This window comes from Callithrix jacchus, chromosome 4 (genome assembly GCF_049354715.1).
Source record: "Callithrix jacchus isolate 240 chromosome 4, calJac240_pri, whole genome shotgun sequence".
Taxonomy (NCBI): Eukaryota; Metazoa; Chordata; class Mammalia; order Primates; family Cebidae; genus Callithrix; species Callithrix jacchus.
Window position 1 is genome coordinate 67,184,900 of NC_133505.1, and position 17,512 is coordinate 67,202,411.

General features: G+C 35.3%; 1 protein-coding gene across 14 annotated transcripts in view; it reads right to left on the bottom strand.

Moving 5' to 3' along the window:
• KHDRBS2 (KH RNA binding domain containing, signal transduction associated 2) overlaps positions 1-17,512 on the bottom strand; it is a 656,950-nt gene that overhangs the window by 325,516 nt on the left and 313,922 nt on the right. For all 14 annotated transcript variants that reach the window (XR_013534311.1, XR_013534313.1, XR_013534310.1 and 11 more), the window contains exon 4: positions 4,718-4,864. Coding sequence is in view for 2 of the 14 variants with exons in the window: in XM_078369472.1 (XP_078225598.1) it covers positions 4,718-4,864 (147 nt within the window). In the remaining 12 variants the exon portion in view is untranslated. The remainder of the gene's footprint in view (positions 1-4,717; positions 4,865-17,512) is intronic.

The following is a 17,512-nucleotide window of genomic DNA, read 5'->3' on the forward strand; positions in this document are numbered from 1 at the left end:
TCAAGAAAGGGCAATTCAAAAAAATGCTTTATGTTATTTAGCTGTAAAATTAGCTCTTTAAAAAGTAAGAACTAATTGCTACAAGTTGAAGATACATTTCAGAAATAGAGAATTTTGTTTAAAAAATCAGTTTTTAAATGTGCTATTCTCTGTAAGCATTTCTTGGTATATTTTAAATTTCTCACTGTGAAACAGAATCTTTGGCTGTGGTTAATCCATGTCTTCAAGAGGCTAATCAGACTCTCCTTCTCTCTCTCTTCCACTCCCGCTTCCACTTTCTCTCTTTTTCTCTGTCTTAGTAAATAATTTACCTTGTTTGTATGGTGGTGGTCTTTGCCAGCAATTGATTTTCTTTGACTCTAGGAATATCACTTTCTGTTTGATCAGTGCTTCCTGCTTTGTTGCTGCCACCATCCTTCCTTAAACACATTACTATCCAATCTGGTTTCCCATTTCTAGTAGCTGTCAAGTAAGTCTTTATCATATTTGTCTTTTACATTTTGGAAATAGTTTTCCGGTTCTTAAATTCTACTAAGTCAGTGGCTCATGTAACACAAATTTCTAGAATTGTGTCTGGCATATGTTTGGTGTCCAGAAATATTTGTTATGTTAAGTAGTATGATTTATTTCACTTATTTCCATTTCTTTTCTCAGATAAAAATTATAATCCTTATTTAACAGATTCTGATTACTGAGCCTGTTTTCTGTCCTTAATTCCCTTTCTGAATGAATCTCCAGTAGTAATGAGTCTTTCTGAGTTGCCTTCATCTAAAAGCTATTTGTAGGTCAGTGTCGACATATGCTTATTATGCCAACTGCTTCTTTTATCTGTCTTCCAGGTTATGTCAATTGATTAGCAATGCAACAGTAGTCCTGGATTTCAGTAATAATAATCATCATCCTCACTATTATTCTGTTCTAAGAACTAATAAAAATTTTAGTTTTGTTCTATGTTGAAAGCCTATATTATCTATTACAACCTATCAGATAAGAAGAAATACTCCATAGGAGATGATTACAAATGTCTTCCAATAAAATCAGATTACTATTATAGTGCTATAGCACTATAGCAATACAGGAAATATTTCTGAGCAAGTAATAATTACATAAATACATGTGGCTTTGTGCTTACTGTCATTAGCTACCACACTGTTAAAATATGGTTAATTATGAGAAAGAAAAGGGATTAATTGTTTTTGAGATAGCAATATGAGGGAACTCTTGACAACATTTTAACAACCACAACAATGAAGGAATGAAATCTGGGTTATGGATTCTGCTTCCCTCTCTGCACTAAACTTTGTTTCTAAATTCTGTAACCAATAGCTCTCTTGTTTGTAAGATATTATTGCTATAAATGCTGAACTCCTGCCTCCAGTCAGCCGAACTATATCTTCCATCTCTCACCTTTCAGGTCCTGCAATTTATAAATGTTACTTTTGCTGGCTCCTGGGGTTTGGTTGAATACATTGTTTTCCCTATATATTCACCTACATAGAAGACTGATCAGCTGGGTGTGGTGGCTAATGCCTGTTATCCCAGCACTTTAGGAGGCTGAGGCGGGTTGGATCATCTGAAGTCAGGAGTTCAAGACCAGCCTGGCCAATATGGCAAAAGCCCGTCTCTACTAAAAATACAAGAATTAGCTGTGCATGGTGGCATGCGCCTGTAATCTCAGCTACTCTGGAGGCTGAAGCAGGAGAATCACTTGAACCTAGGAGGAGGAGGTTGCAGTGAGCTGAGATTGTGCTACTGCGCTCCAGCCTAGGTGAGAGTGAGACTTCATCTTAAAAAAAAAAAAAAAAAAGACTCATGAGATTTTCACTTTTTCCTCAAATTATAGCATCAATTTCAGGGACAAATTATATATTTATCATATTCTAAAACTTTATAAAAAATTTTAGTCCACAAAAGTTGAGATCTATCTCCTAGACTGAAAATACCCTGCTTCCCTTTTCTATTTTTCTTTATATCTACTTACTTTCCAGTGTGATTGCTGTTAGTAATCAGTGTCATTTTCCAATTTCAGTTCTAGGATTACAGTGTTTGAAGAAGGGAGGCAAGAAAATTCCCCATTTGCTTTTGCCATAAGAAAAAAAAGATTTTACTTTTCCTCCATAGTCAGATTCTTGGTACGTTTTCTAGATGTGCTACCAGTGTCTCAAACTCGAAATGAGATAATACGCCCTTATTGCCCCATTTCAAGAATCACAGCTGTCACCAAAACACAAATCTAACACAGGAAAGAAAGTACCCGGAATGATCTATATGTTTTTTTCTGTGTTAAATTGACTTAAAATCTTGTATGTGACTCTGGTAACAGAGATACACACTACACACATATACACATTTTTACACAAGTATAAACATTATACATATCTTTTCTTTAAATTTTACAGACCCATAGTGATAATCATTAAAAAATTAAGCCTGGTATGACAAACATTTATCAAGTTCTGTCAGTTCTGCTAATATTGTAAAGCTGTGCAGAATGCTGTGTTGGGAAGATTCTAGGCCATAATGGGCCAAGGTAGAAAAGAGCATTACAGTCTCTTAACTATGTCTGTAATATAGTTATTGGAAGAGATAAAAAAGCAATCTATTTGTTATCCATGACCTAATCTGATTATCTGTGCGAAAACTCCTCCTTTCATCTTTTTGATGAAAGAATATATAAACATCCATTCAGTGTGCAGAATTTCATTGAACATTTCATAATTTCTAATTATAAGACAATGTATTATGTTTCAATCAGGAGTTAATAATTAAGCATTAGTAAAACTTATTATTTATTTATTTTTTGAGACAGAGTTTCGCTTTTGTTACTCAGGGTGGAGTGCAATGGCGCGATCTCGGCTCACCGCAACCTCTGCCTCCTGGGTTCAGGCAATTCTCCTGACTCAACCTCCCGAGTAGCTGGGATTACAGGCACGTGCCACCATGCCCAGCTAATTTTTTGTATTTTTACTAGAGGCGGGGTTTCACCATGTTGACCAGGATGGTCTCGATCTGTTGACCTCGTGATCCACCCTCCTCGGCCTCCCAAAGTAGTAAAACTTATTAATTCAACTTAATTGAAGGTAAGAATAAACCAATTTAGGAAAATAAAAGAGTGTCATTATTTTGAAGTAAGCTACTGAGAAGGATTAGAAAAAGGGAAGGTGTATTCATGGTCTTAGGGAGTACCATTCACAAACTATGGTATAAATGTCACCCCCTAGAGTTGCACAAGACACAACTCTCACAACCATATGTGGCAATCCTGATGTCTGACTATAAAAGAAAGAAATAGTATAAAATATAATAGTGGTCATATTTGCTTACCTCTTTATAGAATATAAAGGGAAGAGGAATGCATCAACATAATTGAAGCATATATTAGTTTAGGATTTCATATCCTGTTTTTCATTACTCATCAAATATTTATTTTAAAATTCTAACCTGTATTTTTAAGATAAATAATTATATATAGTGAAAACTTTAATATTTCACCTCCCCAAAGTACTAGGGATTTAAAATTAGCAATGCTCAAATTAAAGGTATTTTATTGACTCTTGGCACTCTACTTTTTAAAATAAGATTACAGTGTGTGAATGGAGACCAACAGGCTGGAAATTTTCCCCAGACCAATAATAATTCTTTTATCTTCAACAATCCACTTAAAATGCTAAAACTGGGTTGTTTTCCAATATTTTATAATATTGAGACAGTTCACAAGGAGTTCTCTGTTCTGTCCATCTTGATGCTTTTAAATTCTTGACGTTCTCTGGTTTTATTTTTCTTTTCCTATTCTCAAAATCACTGCCAATCAGTGAATCCTACCCACCATTTCTTCTTAGTTTGTTGCTTATTTAAAAATATACAGTTTCTTCATTGTACAGATCTATCTTAGCTTTCTCTGTTGAAGACTCTGCCAGACACTCCAGAAAACTTTACTCAGCATTCTCTTCTAATTGTCTTATTCCCAGCTCTAATCCTGATGCCAAGATTTCTATTTGAATGACTTCTTCCTAGAATGCTAAATCTTCAACCTTTTAGGAAAGCTTCATTCCTTTTACCTTCCTCTATTCCTTAGAAAATCAGTAGAGAATTCTACTCAGTATGCAACCCTGAATTTGTTGCTCTACTAAATGAACATTCTCTGTTGCTCTCACATAGTAGAGTGAGTTTATTTCTTCAATTTTTGCTTAAAGTCAACAAATGTCTGGCTTATTAATACTGATTATTTTATATTGTGTTTTATAATGCACCAACACCTGGCATGCCATCACATGAAAACACATTTGATACGTTTAAATGATACCATTGTCTTCTTTCAAATATTACATATCTGATCTCTTTCCCTTTCCACTATAACAGGAAATTCTTTCTCTATTAATCAGAAATTGCAAATGATAACCTTTCAAGTGGTTAAGATGCAATAGAAAGGTATACAACTTCAATTATATATGTCTGTTTATAAACATGTCTTTTTCTTCATGACTATGAACTGGTGCATGGCATGACATCAGCATGACAAATAATGTTGTTAAACCATCACTATCTGACAACATAGCAGGTCCTTTGTTAAATGGTTTTGGTACCTATTTTATTGATCTTATGAAGAGAAAATTGGTTTGCAATATAAATTTCCTTTAAAAAGTCAGTGAAGATCAAAGATGCATTTTAAAATAGAAGCTGATGAGAAACATCTTTGTAAAAAATGAAAGACACTTACAGGAACCAGGAATTTCTTAATCTCTTCCAATGCATGACTCATACGTGAATAAGCTTCCCCAGGTGGAGCAAACACTTCAATTAATACATGAAGTTCATCACTCAAGTGGGCATACTTGGCTTCCCCACTCTTCCTTAGTTCTTCTTCCTGTGAAAAAGGTTATTTTTAGAAATACAAATCCACTCGTTTTACATTGATTTAACATTTACTGAGAATATGACAAAGGGGTATAATTTAAGCAAATTTTTCCGTAAGTAGGAAGAAAACCTTTGAGAAATAAAAACCTGCTACAAGCCATTTAAAGATTTTAAAATCATTTTTGAGTGTTTGAATGATTTAAAAAACTGGCATAACTATCATCCACAACAGATTTTAATCAGCTAAATGAAAATGCTAAACTCCTGAAAATAAGTCACAGAAATGCCATTAACACTGTAGTCTACATGACTACATTCTGGAAGGAAAGAATTGTTTTGTGCTTGAGGTTTAGCATTTTGCAGATAGTGAGTGAAAGATTGTCACTGTGTTCTTCAAGAAAATTAGAACTTTCTAGCTACTTTTTGAGAAGTTAGGAAAAGGTTATTTGATTGTGATAAAAAGTAGGCTAACTATAGAAGTGAAGGCTTATTTCTATGCCTATGTTCCCACCAGCTTAGATTATCAGCAAGCTTCATACCCACATCTTTTCTATCACTTGTTACTTTTTCTTTTCTTTTTTTGGTCAATAAGGGTATATTAAAGGGATGGTTGTTTAACACTTTGCTGGTATTGATTCAGAATGGGCTACATAACTTCTACTTAACTAATGATATTAGGTTGGTGCAAAAGCAATTGTAATTTTTCCCATTAAAAGTAATGGCAAAACCTTTTAATGGCATTACTTTAAATGACAAAAACCACAATTGCTTTTGCACTAACCTAATACATTTCTATTGGAATACACTTTTCCTAGTATTGTGCCCAAGCCATTATTGAAACTTGACTAGTTCAGTACACGTGCAGGGCAAAACAACCTATCATATATATATTTTGTTAATGTATGCTAAGTATTTTATACATATGATCTCTAATCACAATCATTTTGTACATAGTCACACGTTTCAGATTATGAAACTGAGGTTAGAAGACTTAAGTAGCTTCAGCCAAATTAGGATCCAAACTCAGTTCATTTTGCAGATTTGTAATTTTTAGAATTGTAATATGTAAAATTTTGTGGAAAAGTTAACATAAATAACATTAATTATATTTTACCTTTCTTGCCCCTCACAGAAACAATTAGCAGTTACTACACTAAATTCCAAAAAATAAAACTAAGCATGTAATTCTTAGTTTTATATAGAGATTAGAAACATGACATGAATAGACCTAACCTGGACTTAAAACAGAACAAATTTATTGTTGATGTCATGGGAGTTAACTGTATAACCCATGCTAATGTCTGTATTTATCTGATTAGAAATGCTCAGAGTTTTGAAAGATGAAGGATCCATTAAAGAGATGGGAAGGCATCGCTTCTTTCCTGTATATATACTCTTCAGCTACTCAAATCCTTCTGATAATACCACCTTGCAGCCTGGAAATCCACTGCTCATTTCTCTAAGGATACTTTAAAACTCTAGGATGGATATATATATATATATATATATATATATATATATATATATATATATAAAAAATTTAATTATACTTTGAGTTCTGGGGTACATATGCAAAAATGTGCAGGTTTGTTACCTAGGTATACATGTGGCATGGCAGTTTGCTGCATCCATCCCCCCATCATCTACATTAGGTATTTCTTCTAATGTTAGCCCTCCCCAATCCCCCTACCCCTGTTATCCCTCCCCTAACACCCCAAAACCCTGAAAAGCCCTGGTGTGTGATGTTCTCCTCCCTGTGTCCATGTATTGTCATTGTTCAATACCCACTTATTAGTGAGAACATGTGGTGTTTTGTTTTCTGTTCTTGTGTCAGTTTGCTGAGAATGTTGGTTTCCAGCTCCATCCATGTCCCTGCAAAGGACATGAAATCATCCTTTTTTTATGACTGCATAGTAGTCCATGGTGTATATGATACTGGTACTAAAACAGAGATATAGACCACTGGAACAGAACAGAGACCTCAGAAGTAACATAACACATCTACAACCATCTGATCTTTGACAAGCCTAACTAGGACTTTTTAACTTAAGAGCTTTTCTTAGTGACCAATTATCAGTTTGAGGAGGAGAAGCAGACTAGACTGAATGAAAACCCACCCATGAGGTATAGCAAACATTTCTTTTCTCTTTGGGTCCTGCTAAGATGCAAGCTGCTTGTCTCTTCTGAGGCCAGCTTGTTTGATACTGAAGTAATTAAATCAGAGATTTCTTGACACTGTCTCTTTCTATTACTTCCTATATTGATTCCCATCCAGTTATTTTTGTGTTACTCTCTCCTTATACCTAGAATTTCCTAGGGAATTCAAATAATTTTCACCTCTATTAAGCAAAATAATATGGTCATTGAGTGGTGTTTCCTATAGTGACATGTCCAGTTCATGACAGAGCTCAACAAAATAAAGAAAACAGCAGTTAATTGACCCTACTATCCTTTGAAGATACAGTGATAATCATCATTTGCTACTTGGAATGATGCTTTGTAATCACATCTTCCATAAGCAGTGTGTCCAAGAATTTCACAAAGACATAGGGTTCTTTATAGGGAGATTATCATGCAGGAAAATGTTTCCACAGTGTCAAGAATAGTAGCTACCTGCTTTTTGTGTTTTTATGAATAATATATCATAAATTGTTCATAATCTAATATGGACCATGTATGCCTCCTCTGTTCTACTCCAGGTGCTGGTATTTTGTCCTTCTAGATCCTCCTCTGAGGTATCACACCATCACCACCACCACCACCAGAAAGAACTCCTAAGTAACTGAGGTGATGACTTTTAAACACCTATGTGCATATCATACACACAATATATATGTAGTCTTTTCTCACATATCTAATTAGAGAATAAACCTTTACTACTATCCACTAAACTGCCTCATCAAATTAACTAAATATTTACTCCCCACATGAGGTTTTAAAATTAATATCTTAGACAGTTTGACTGCTCAGGGTAGTAGATTCCTCTCCAGTACACCCAAATCCATCAGCTCCCATCTCTTAAATTGTATAAACAAGAGTCAGCATCATGTGTTTGCAAACCTATTTATATTAGTAGTAGTATTTGTATCGTATGCTTTGTTATGGTATTTTACTGTATGTTTATATTTTTCCTTTCAAAACAATCATCATGGAATTGCCTAACAACACATTTCTAAGAACTTATTTTCATTATTAAGCACACATGACTATCCAGAAATAATAAAGCTGAAGGTAAACAACTCTACTTATGAAATATGCAAGAAAGTAGGAAGTGTTGTTTCCGAGAAAAACCATAGACGGTATGAAGCACGAATGGTATGTTTTTATTAAGGCAAAATATCATTAATCTGGGGCTAACAGACTCAGTTTTTTTTTTTTTTTTTTTTTTTTTGTAAAAGCACAGAGGTGGGAAACAATAAAAGAAAACCTGAATGGATATGAAACATTTTTAGAATGTTAGTGGGAAATAACTCATATTACATTGATATGAAAAACTGTAGAAATTTTATAGAAAGTAAGTTTTATGTTGCCTGGTCAAAGCTGGATACATTTGAATGGGTTCCTTTACAAAGATTATTATTTTATTATGTTTTTTTTTTGAGACAGCGTCTTGCTTTGTTTCCCAGGCAAGAGTCCAGCGGCATGCCATTTCGGCTTACTGCAACCTCTGTCTCCCAGTTCAATCAATTCTGCTGCCTCAGCCTCATGAGTAGCTGGGACTACAGGCACACATCACCATGCCCGGCTAATTTTTCTATTTGTAGTAAAGACAGGGTTTCACCATGTTGGCCAAACTGGTCTCAAACTCCTGACCTCAGGACATCCACCTACCTTCTCCCAAAGTGCGTGAGCCATCGAGCTCAGCCAGATTTTAATGGACTTGTGATCTAAGGGATCAAATTGATGCCCATTAATCAACTAAGATGGGCCTAAGGCTAAGAAAACAGAAGTTACTTGTGAGTCCAGTGTTCAGGACCTAGATGGCATGGCAAATTTCCAAATTCCTACCACTATAAGGAAAACTACACCTTAGCTAAACTTCCTACCAATAGAGCTACGAGACTGACTTACAACCCAACCCACCACAACTCAGACTGGACAAAGGATTGACCTTACAATATTCTTTTCTGATTAGCTATTGCAAAACTTAAGCCAGTTTCAGCCAGCTTATAGAGGCTGCATACAAACTGTCTTTGTGTACTACAATTCTCTTTTTGACATAAAGAGCTGAATTCCATGTCATTTTAATGCTAAAACCTCACCTCAAAATGAACATGGGATGTATGTTATACACGTTTACCCATTGGGCATGCCCTCTGTTCTCTCATAAACAGGTATAGCTTTTCCCCCAAATCTGCTGAATATGTATAATACAGGCCCTGTGAGGCATAAAACCTATTCTGTCCTTCCCTTCTTTTATATTTATTTTTATATTTTATTGTACTTTACATTCTGGGGTACATGTGCAGATCATGCAAGATTGTTGCATAGGTACGTTCATGGCAAGGTGGTTTGCTGCCTCCATCCCCCAATCACCTACACCTGATATTTCTCCCCACATTATCCCTTCCCACCCTCCCTCCCACTATCCCTCCCCTAGCCCCCGCAATGGACCCCAGTGTGTAATGCTCCCTCTCTGTGTCCTTCCCTTCTTTAAAGAAAGAGCACTTTGATCCTCACTGGAGAGTTTCTCTTCTCAATTTGCAAGCTGATATTGTCAATAAAGCTCTCTTATCTACTATTTAGCCATCCTGGTGGTCTTTCAAATGACAACTTTTATATCAATAGGTCACTGATTCAAAACTAGAGTTTGGTTTTTCTGTTAAAACAATAATGTTTTCTTGGATTATTGGTCTGCTCTTAAGAAATTATAAAAGCTTTTCTTTACCTGTTAAGTAATCTGCCTAGAAAACATTCTGTGTCTTATCAGAATAACTTCTTATGCTTTATGTTAACATTTATCACCTTCAATTATTTAAGACAACCAAGTCCTCTCATTTAAAAAAAGAACTGAGTTGTTTTTTTTATTTGTTTGTTTATTGTTGTTTCTTTTCTCCCCACAAATATGTTACCTCCTATATATACTTTTGAAATCTTGTATTGTCACTTAGGTAAGTGGATAACTAAGTATTGTTTCACAGGGACCTGTGATCCTATTTAATGAAGTGTTCAATCTTTTGACATGTTTGACAATTTGTAAAAATCAGATTCTAAATGAAGTCTGCTTGACCTCAAATGGATTTAGATTTTTCAGAAAGCCCCTGGAAAATCTCTAAGGATTCATGTTCTCTCACTTTGTAAAAAGCGTGGCATTAAACTAATTAGGTTCATTTGATATGTTAAATTGCATGTCAAATCACTTCTTATTGTCAAATAAGAAGAGATACTTAAGTTTTCTGACATTATATTTATATGGGTAGATTTTATCGTTTCAGAAACTTTATGAGGTTCCCAGGCATTGGTCAATAACGTTGATCTCCCTGATATGTCCTGGCATAATAGAGTCAGTCATAATTCTATGATTTAAATTCCATAAATTAAATATTGTATTCCACAGAAACCACCAAAATCCCTTGTCAGCTGTGCTATAATGAAGTCTCATCAGATCTTTAACATTGTCATTTTAAGCTTTTTTGTCATCCATAGGTAGTTACTATTAATATCTTAATCTGATGCTTTCAAGAAAGCTCTTGCAAGCAGCTACTAGCTAGCATGCCTTGACTTCACAAAAAGGGACTCCTCTGAGACCCACAGAAAGTACTATGACAGGTACTCTGGGATGCAACCTTCTGATGTCATTAAACACTTTTAAGAACATACCACTAGACTAAGTAAGGATTTTAGAACTCTAGAGGAGACGCTGTGGAATTCATAGGACCCCTCATAGAATTAAGCAGAACAAGAAGTAATTATATGGGCCACAGTAGATTAAGAAAGAGTGATCATAATTTTTATAGCCTTTGTTTAAAACCGTATTGGTTCTTTAATGTTCTGTTTTATGAATTTAAGGAACTCTTTTCTCTTTTCTCAAGCTATCTATAATTCATACTGTTTGAATTCATGATACTTTTATAAACAGAAATGAAATATATATCTTTCTCTCTTTGTCTAATTGCTTTGGAATTGGGAAACTCTTATTGAATATTCTTATTTTCATGGAAATATAATTGCGTAAGTTCAATAAGAATCTGTCCCTGAAACAAAAGTCATGATTGGAAACATTGATTATATAACCATAGCTTGGATTGGAATGTCATATTTGAGAATTATGTGCATCGGATCAGGTGCACTCAGGCAGTTTGAGTAATTAAGGTATTTTTCTTTTCTTTTTTTTTTTTGAGACGGAGTTTCGCTCTTGTTACCCAGGCTGGAGTGCAATGGCGCAATCTTGGCTCATCACAACCTCCGCCTCCTGGGTTCAGGCAATTCTCCTGCCTTGGCCTCCCGAGTAGCTGGAATTACAGGCACGTGCCACCATGCCCAGCTGATTTTTTGTATTTTTAGTAGAGATGGGGTTTCACCATGTTGACCAGGATGGTCTCGATCTCTCAACCTCGTGATCCACCCGTCTCGGCCTCCCAAAGTGCTGGGATTACAGGCTTGAGCCACCGCGCCCGGCCAGGTATTTTTTTTATGTTTTTCTTATAGTGACTTAAGTCTCACTATATTGCCCATGCGGGTCTCAAACTCCTGGGCTCAAGTCATCCTCTCAGTTTGGCCTCCCAAAGTGCTGGGATTACAGGTGTAAGCTACCACACATGGCACGGCCATAACTAAGATTGACTTTGTGGAGCCGCTGCTTACCCTCTTTGAAGCACTGACCTGATACCTAGATTACAGGGTTTCTAGCCTTTAAGATGAACAACAGAGGTTACTTCTGGATGGGTCTAGAATACTTGGGATATTCTGGGAACCCGGAGAAGAGAGGAATTTACCGAATTTTATAGGTACCACAGGTGAAGTAAGGTGGTTAGTTCTTGGCTTAGTTTCATAGCATTGAGAAGACTTTCAAAAGTCCAATCTGAAACTGCTTATGTTAATAAAAAAACTCCAGCAGAGGAAACTTAAAAAGATCCATGTGGTCAGTTGTCATTATTGCTTCCCTTCGGTTATAATCAGGCTAAATCAAATGTAATCAGACTTGTTTTGCAAACAAGAATTATTTTCCTTTGATTATCATTGATTAAAAATAAGGTTGACTGTAAAGACAAGGTTTATGTTTCAATAAAAAACTATAAACAACTCTTGTGGGTTATTAGATTCTAATCTTTATTGTCTTTAGCTACTTGCATCTCTTTGTAAACAAAGAGATTTTGGGTCCTACCCAAAATCTGGGAAATCTGGGTCCTACCATCTTGTTAATTTCGTCAGTAATTAACAGTTCCACTTTCTCTCTCAACCACTTTACTTGGCATCCCTGAGAACTAAAATTGCCACTTCACCCAAATCCTGTAACAAAAGCTTGCTGACTTCATATAAACAACAAAAGATTTATTGCTGAAACAGTTTGGGCCACTGGAAAAGTTCACTAGAACACCTGCACCGTCCATGCTGTGTTCCAGAAATTAACCATGACTACAATCATACCACTTCTGTTCTCATGTAAGGTACTTGGATTCCAATGTCAAGAACTCTTCCCAGTGGGCTATACTATTAATTTAAAAAGTGGATTTACCTAGTCTGCTCCAACCATTCATCTTTGTTTTTGTTTCTCTTTCACAGATATCATACTTCATAATTTTTAACCTAAAATTTCTTCCCAGAGCAATCAATCTAGCTTTGTGTGTGTGTGTGTGTGTGTGTGTGTGTGTGTGTGTGTGTGTGTGAAATTTCTAGAGAAGTTTCAGATGGGAGAAATGTAGAGACCCATTTGGATGCCCAAGATTCTTACAAATATTATTTTAAGGTGAAAACAGTTGAGCTAAAGAAGCAGAGAAAAAATATGATCTGAATGTCCCCAATCTTACTAAACAGATGTTTACTGAAGTCAGTTACCATAACCCCTACCTTCTGGAGTGGTCTCCAGTCAAGGAGGCACTGACCTTAGGCACTAGGACATTCTAAAATATTGTATAAACAGCCTTATCTGAACCATCCATTCATTAAAACATGAAAACTTCCCTTTCCTAAGTTTGGTATATAAACTTTATCACAGGCTATTCACTGAACTACTCAGTACTAAGCAACTGTCCCATGCCTGTGTAAGTAAACTTTTGTCTTTTCCTTTGTTAATCTGTTGCTGTTAACTTGCAAGCCTCCAACCAACTGGACCCAAGTTAGAACAGGAAGTTTTCTGCCAACATTAAATATGCATTAAATATGCATATTCAGGTATAATTCATTTTATGATTAAAAAAACTATGCAATTAAAGTATGTACCACATCACATTTGTTCTGAAATTACAAGCATAAACAGAGGCTGTGTAAGTAAAGAATAAATAGAAGGTTGTAATTCAAAAGACTATTGTGGTGCTCATAAAAAAATTAGCATTCAGTAATTTTTTCGACAACAGGCTCTCCCACCTAGTCCCTCCTATGGCTTATTACCTTATTGGACAATGGTATGGGTAGTCGTATAGGTTCTAATTAGGATATTCCAACTTTAGGAGAATCAATAGCTATATAAATACAATGCTTACTCTTTCTCATTCTGAAATCAACCATATGAAATCTTTAGAGTTCAAAGAGTAGGGTGTATATATGTATATATATATAATTTATTTATCTCTATGTATAAAAACAAATATTTAAAAACTCAATTTTAATATTTCAAACACCAACTTTTCCTGTAGAGATTCTTATGTAGCCCTGGGTCCAGGAAGAGCCTTAGACCAGAATTTAAAAGCTGCCTTAGAACTACTAACTAACTGTAAAACTGCAGCAAGTAGTTTGCTCTTGTGGTTCTCCGTTAACTTCATATGCAAAACAAGAGGAGGTAACCCAAGAGAAAATTTTCAAATGTTGTTAGGGGGAGTCATAGAGGTTCCAGAAGGCACTTCAGGGATCACCATGGATCAAAATGAGGATCCTTCCCTATGCATTCAACAACATTAGCTCAAGTTGAACCTCATTACACAGAAAAGTTTCAGATGAGATGATAATGTTCTCCAAGTCCAATAAACCAAAAACAAAAGACAACATTAGACATAACGATGTCTCAGGTTTCTCACAGCCTCAGGAGTTCATGACTTACCGTGTGACTTTCCTTCACAGGCATCCTGACACTTAGAACTTCAGTATTAGAATATACGATGATCCAAATACAGTGTCTTCTCTGATAGATGACCAGCAAATTTAAAATAAATGACTACTGTTCTATTAATATTTAAGAATCTATAATATAGAAATTTCTGCATGTTTCATGTACATATGTAGTTTAATATTTACAGAACCATAGAAACATTGGGTGGATTTTGGAAGCACTAGAGTATAGTGGTTTTAAAAAAATTAATTTGGGAGTCAGAGAAATGTAGATTTGAATGAACAGGTCTGATATTTATTATCTGTGTTGTTTGAAGAAAGCTGTTTAATTTTTAAGCTTTAGCTTTTTAATCTGTAATATAAGAAGACTGTGGACCTCTCATGTAAAAATGAAATAAGGTACATTTTTTCATTTCCAAGTACAGTGCCTGGCATACTATAAACACTAAAGGAAAGTTAAAGTTTTTCTCTCAGAGAAGCTAAGTAACTTGGTTGTGGTTATTCAGTTAGTAAGGGGTTTGAAAGTGTTCTGCTCTATGCCCAAGCCACACTTTTATGTTAATAAATGTTTATTCTGTACATAAAATTCACTTGAAATAATATAATTACAAAGGTTTCCAATTAAATGTTGCTTTGGTGTGAGGAAGAGTATATCAGTTTGATATTGGTTTAGTTATTAAGCTAATTTAAATGTATAACTTAAAGGAAACATATACTTGAAAATTATTCTTAATCAAAAAGCTCAAGTGTTTTAGAAAGATAAGGAAAAATAAACATCACTATGTTTCTTGGTCTGGTCAGGCCGCTATTACAAAATACCATAAACTGAGTGGCTTACTCATCAGACATTTACTTTTCCTAGTTCTGAAGCCTGGGAAATCAAAATCAAGATGCCAGCAGATTCTGTTCCTGGTGATGGCTCGTTTCTTGGTGTGCAGAAACGTCACCTTAGTTTTGTATCCTCCGACACAGAGCAGAAAAGAGAAGGCTCTGGAACCTCTTCTTCCAAGGGTACTAATCCTACCATGGCAGGGGCTCCATCCCTATGATCTCATCTCAACTTAATTACCCCTAAAGACCCCACTTCCAAATACTGTCACATCAGGGATTAAGGATTCAATATATGAATTTTAAGGGACACAAACATTTAGTCCACAGAATCATGTGTACTTTCCTGAATTTGTACCTTTCAAACAAACTGTAAGGTTATTGTCTAAAATATGTTACATGGATCAAATAACATGGACCACATATCATGGCTGATAACAGTACAGTTTCTATTTCATGATGGCCAGAATTAAAAATTACAGCTTTTCCACTTAACAGTGTGTAAACTTGGGCAAGTGACTTCACTATTTCATCCTTCTAATCCCTCACCTATAAAATATGGGTAGTTATAACAGTAATAACTCAAGACCAAACCAAATATTACTCTTACTAAACAGTATCATTAAAAAATCTTAGTTTTAATACAATATGCTAAATTATATATAAACCAAAAGAGTTAAACTTCTAAAACCCCAATTAATCTCACAAGAGTAGCTCTTCCAGTGACAGAAATAAACCAAATAACAAAAACATTGAAAATGCATGATATGCAGTATATGCAAGCTTTACACTTGTATTTTTGCTTTAGCAATTATTATTATCATATTTTACCCTCAGAGTTATAACTTACTAAAGTGCTTTTTGCAGGCTTTTTATTCTTGATGCCCCAGGGAAGTTTCTTTTAATATAAATCTTCTTCCGAAATAAATAAGTCTATTGTCTGCACAGCTTTTACCATCAAGAAATTCAAATAAACGTACATTTATTATTTATACCTTGGTCTGAGTGGGATTTGTCTGAATCCCCAATTTAAAGACATTTTTAAATGGGCATATGTGGAAATTCTTTCATGCCAGTACAAACTAGTTGCCCCAGATTCACACACAGAAGGAAAGGGTTTTTGTACAAATGGATGCACATAAGTGCATGATAGAGTAGTAATAGCTAGATCCTAAAGAGCACCTCAAACTCTTGTCACTTCATTTCCAAATGCCTGCTCTCTTTGAGTTAAATCCATGGATTTTTCCAGGATTAGGCCATCCATACTCCAAATGGTCATCTATGAGAAGGGAAATCTTTTCACAATTGTACATCCATCCAATACTCACTAGATTCACGAAGGGCACAGTAAGTACTAGAAGCATCAGTAGAACCAAGGGTGATATTTTAAGTGTAGCCCAGGATTTTGAACACAGAGAAGGGGTTAGTGCCAAACACAAGTGATTATTGCCAAACACAAGTTTACTTATCTTATGTTTGTGGTCTGTGTGTTTACTAGAGAGTATAACCCTTAAATCATACACTCTAAGCTATATCAAGGATGGTTAATTCCTCAAATAGTAAAAGGGCATTGTCCACACAGTGAGTGTCTTGATACAATAAGAACATCTGTTTCATTATTCAAGGAAAAGAAGACAATCAATCTTGACCAAATGGAGTCTACAGAAAAGTTTATAGGTCTTCACTCTGAATTAACATATGAGAGACATGTGTTCCTACATTTCAGAAATACTTATTTTATGGTAATAGGGAAATATGGGAGCACACTTACCTCAATGAGCTTCTCTTACCTTTCCTTTCTCAATCCAACTGGACACAAATGGGCTTTCTTAGGGTTCAGTAAAAGAAACTTGTCTAAGACTACAAAGGTACTTGGAAACCAGTGCTGAAATTTAATGACAAGACACAGAAAGCGGGGAATGGGTCCTGGGAAGAAACTGGCACTCAGAGATCTCTAGACTCACAGGGGAAGTGCATAATAGTGAACTAGTTCTCTCTGACCTCACCAAGAAATGTGTTGAGTATATTTTGCCTTTGAGACTGGGAAAAATGAGAAAAACTGAAGAGCAAAGGCATCAGGAGAGGCATCACAGGCCCACGTGGGTGAGAATCACTTTGGTTTCCACTGTCTGAAGGATTCCAACACTATTGTATTTCAACAGCTATATTTAAACTCACAAATAAAAACAACAACCAAAACTAGCAGTTGTAAAGAGGAAAATCAGAAAGAACATTTGAACACATGCCATTTGAACACATGTCAATTGAATTGCTGGAAGAAAAAGATAAACACTTGAACAAAAACATTTTTAAAAGCAGTTGAGGAGACAAAATGCAGACACACAAAAAATTACGATGTTAAAAGACGTGATTTACCATGTAAGGACAAATACAAATTAAAAATCAAGAGGCTAAATTCTCCCTGTTGAAAATAGATTTTCCCATTCTCCTTTTTCTCAGAGCATTTATGTTAGAAAACTTGTAATTATAAGTACTTTCTTCTCCCTTTTAAATGTATATAAATCCTTTTGAAGACTAGATAGGCCTTTTGTCAGGTTTATGACCTAGTAATGTCTTTCCCAAGGGCTCAGGAAACCATCTCTTCAAAATGTAAACATCAGTGCATTCC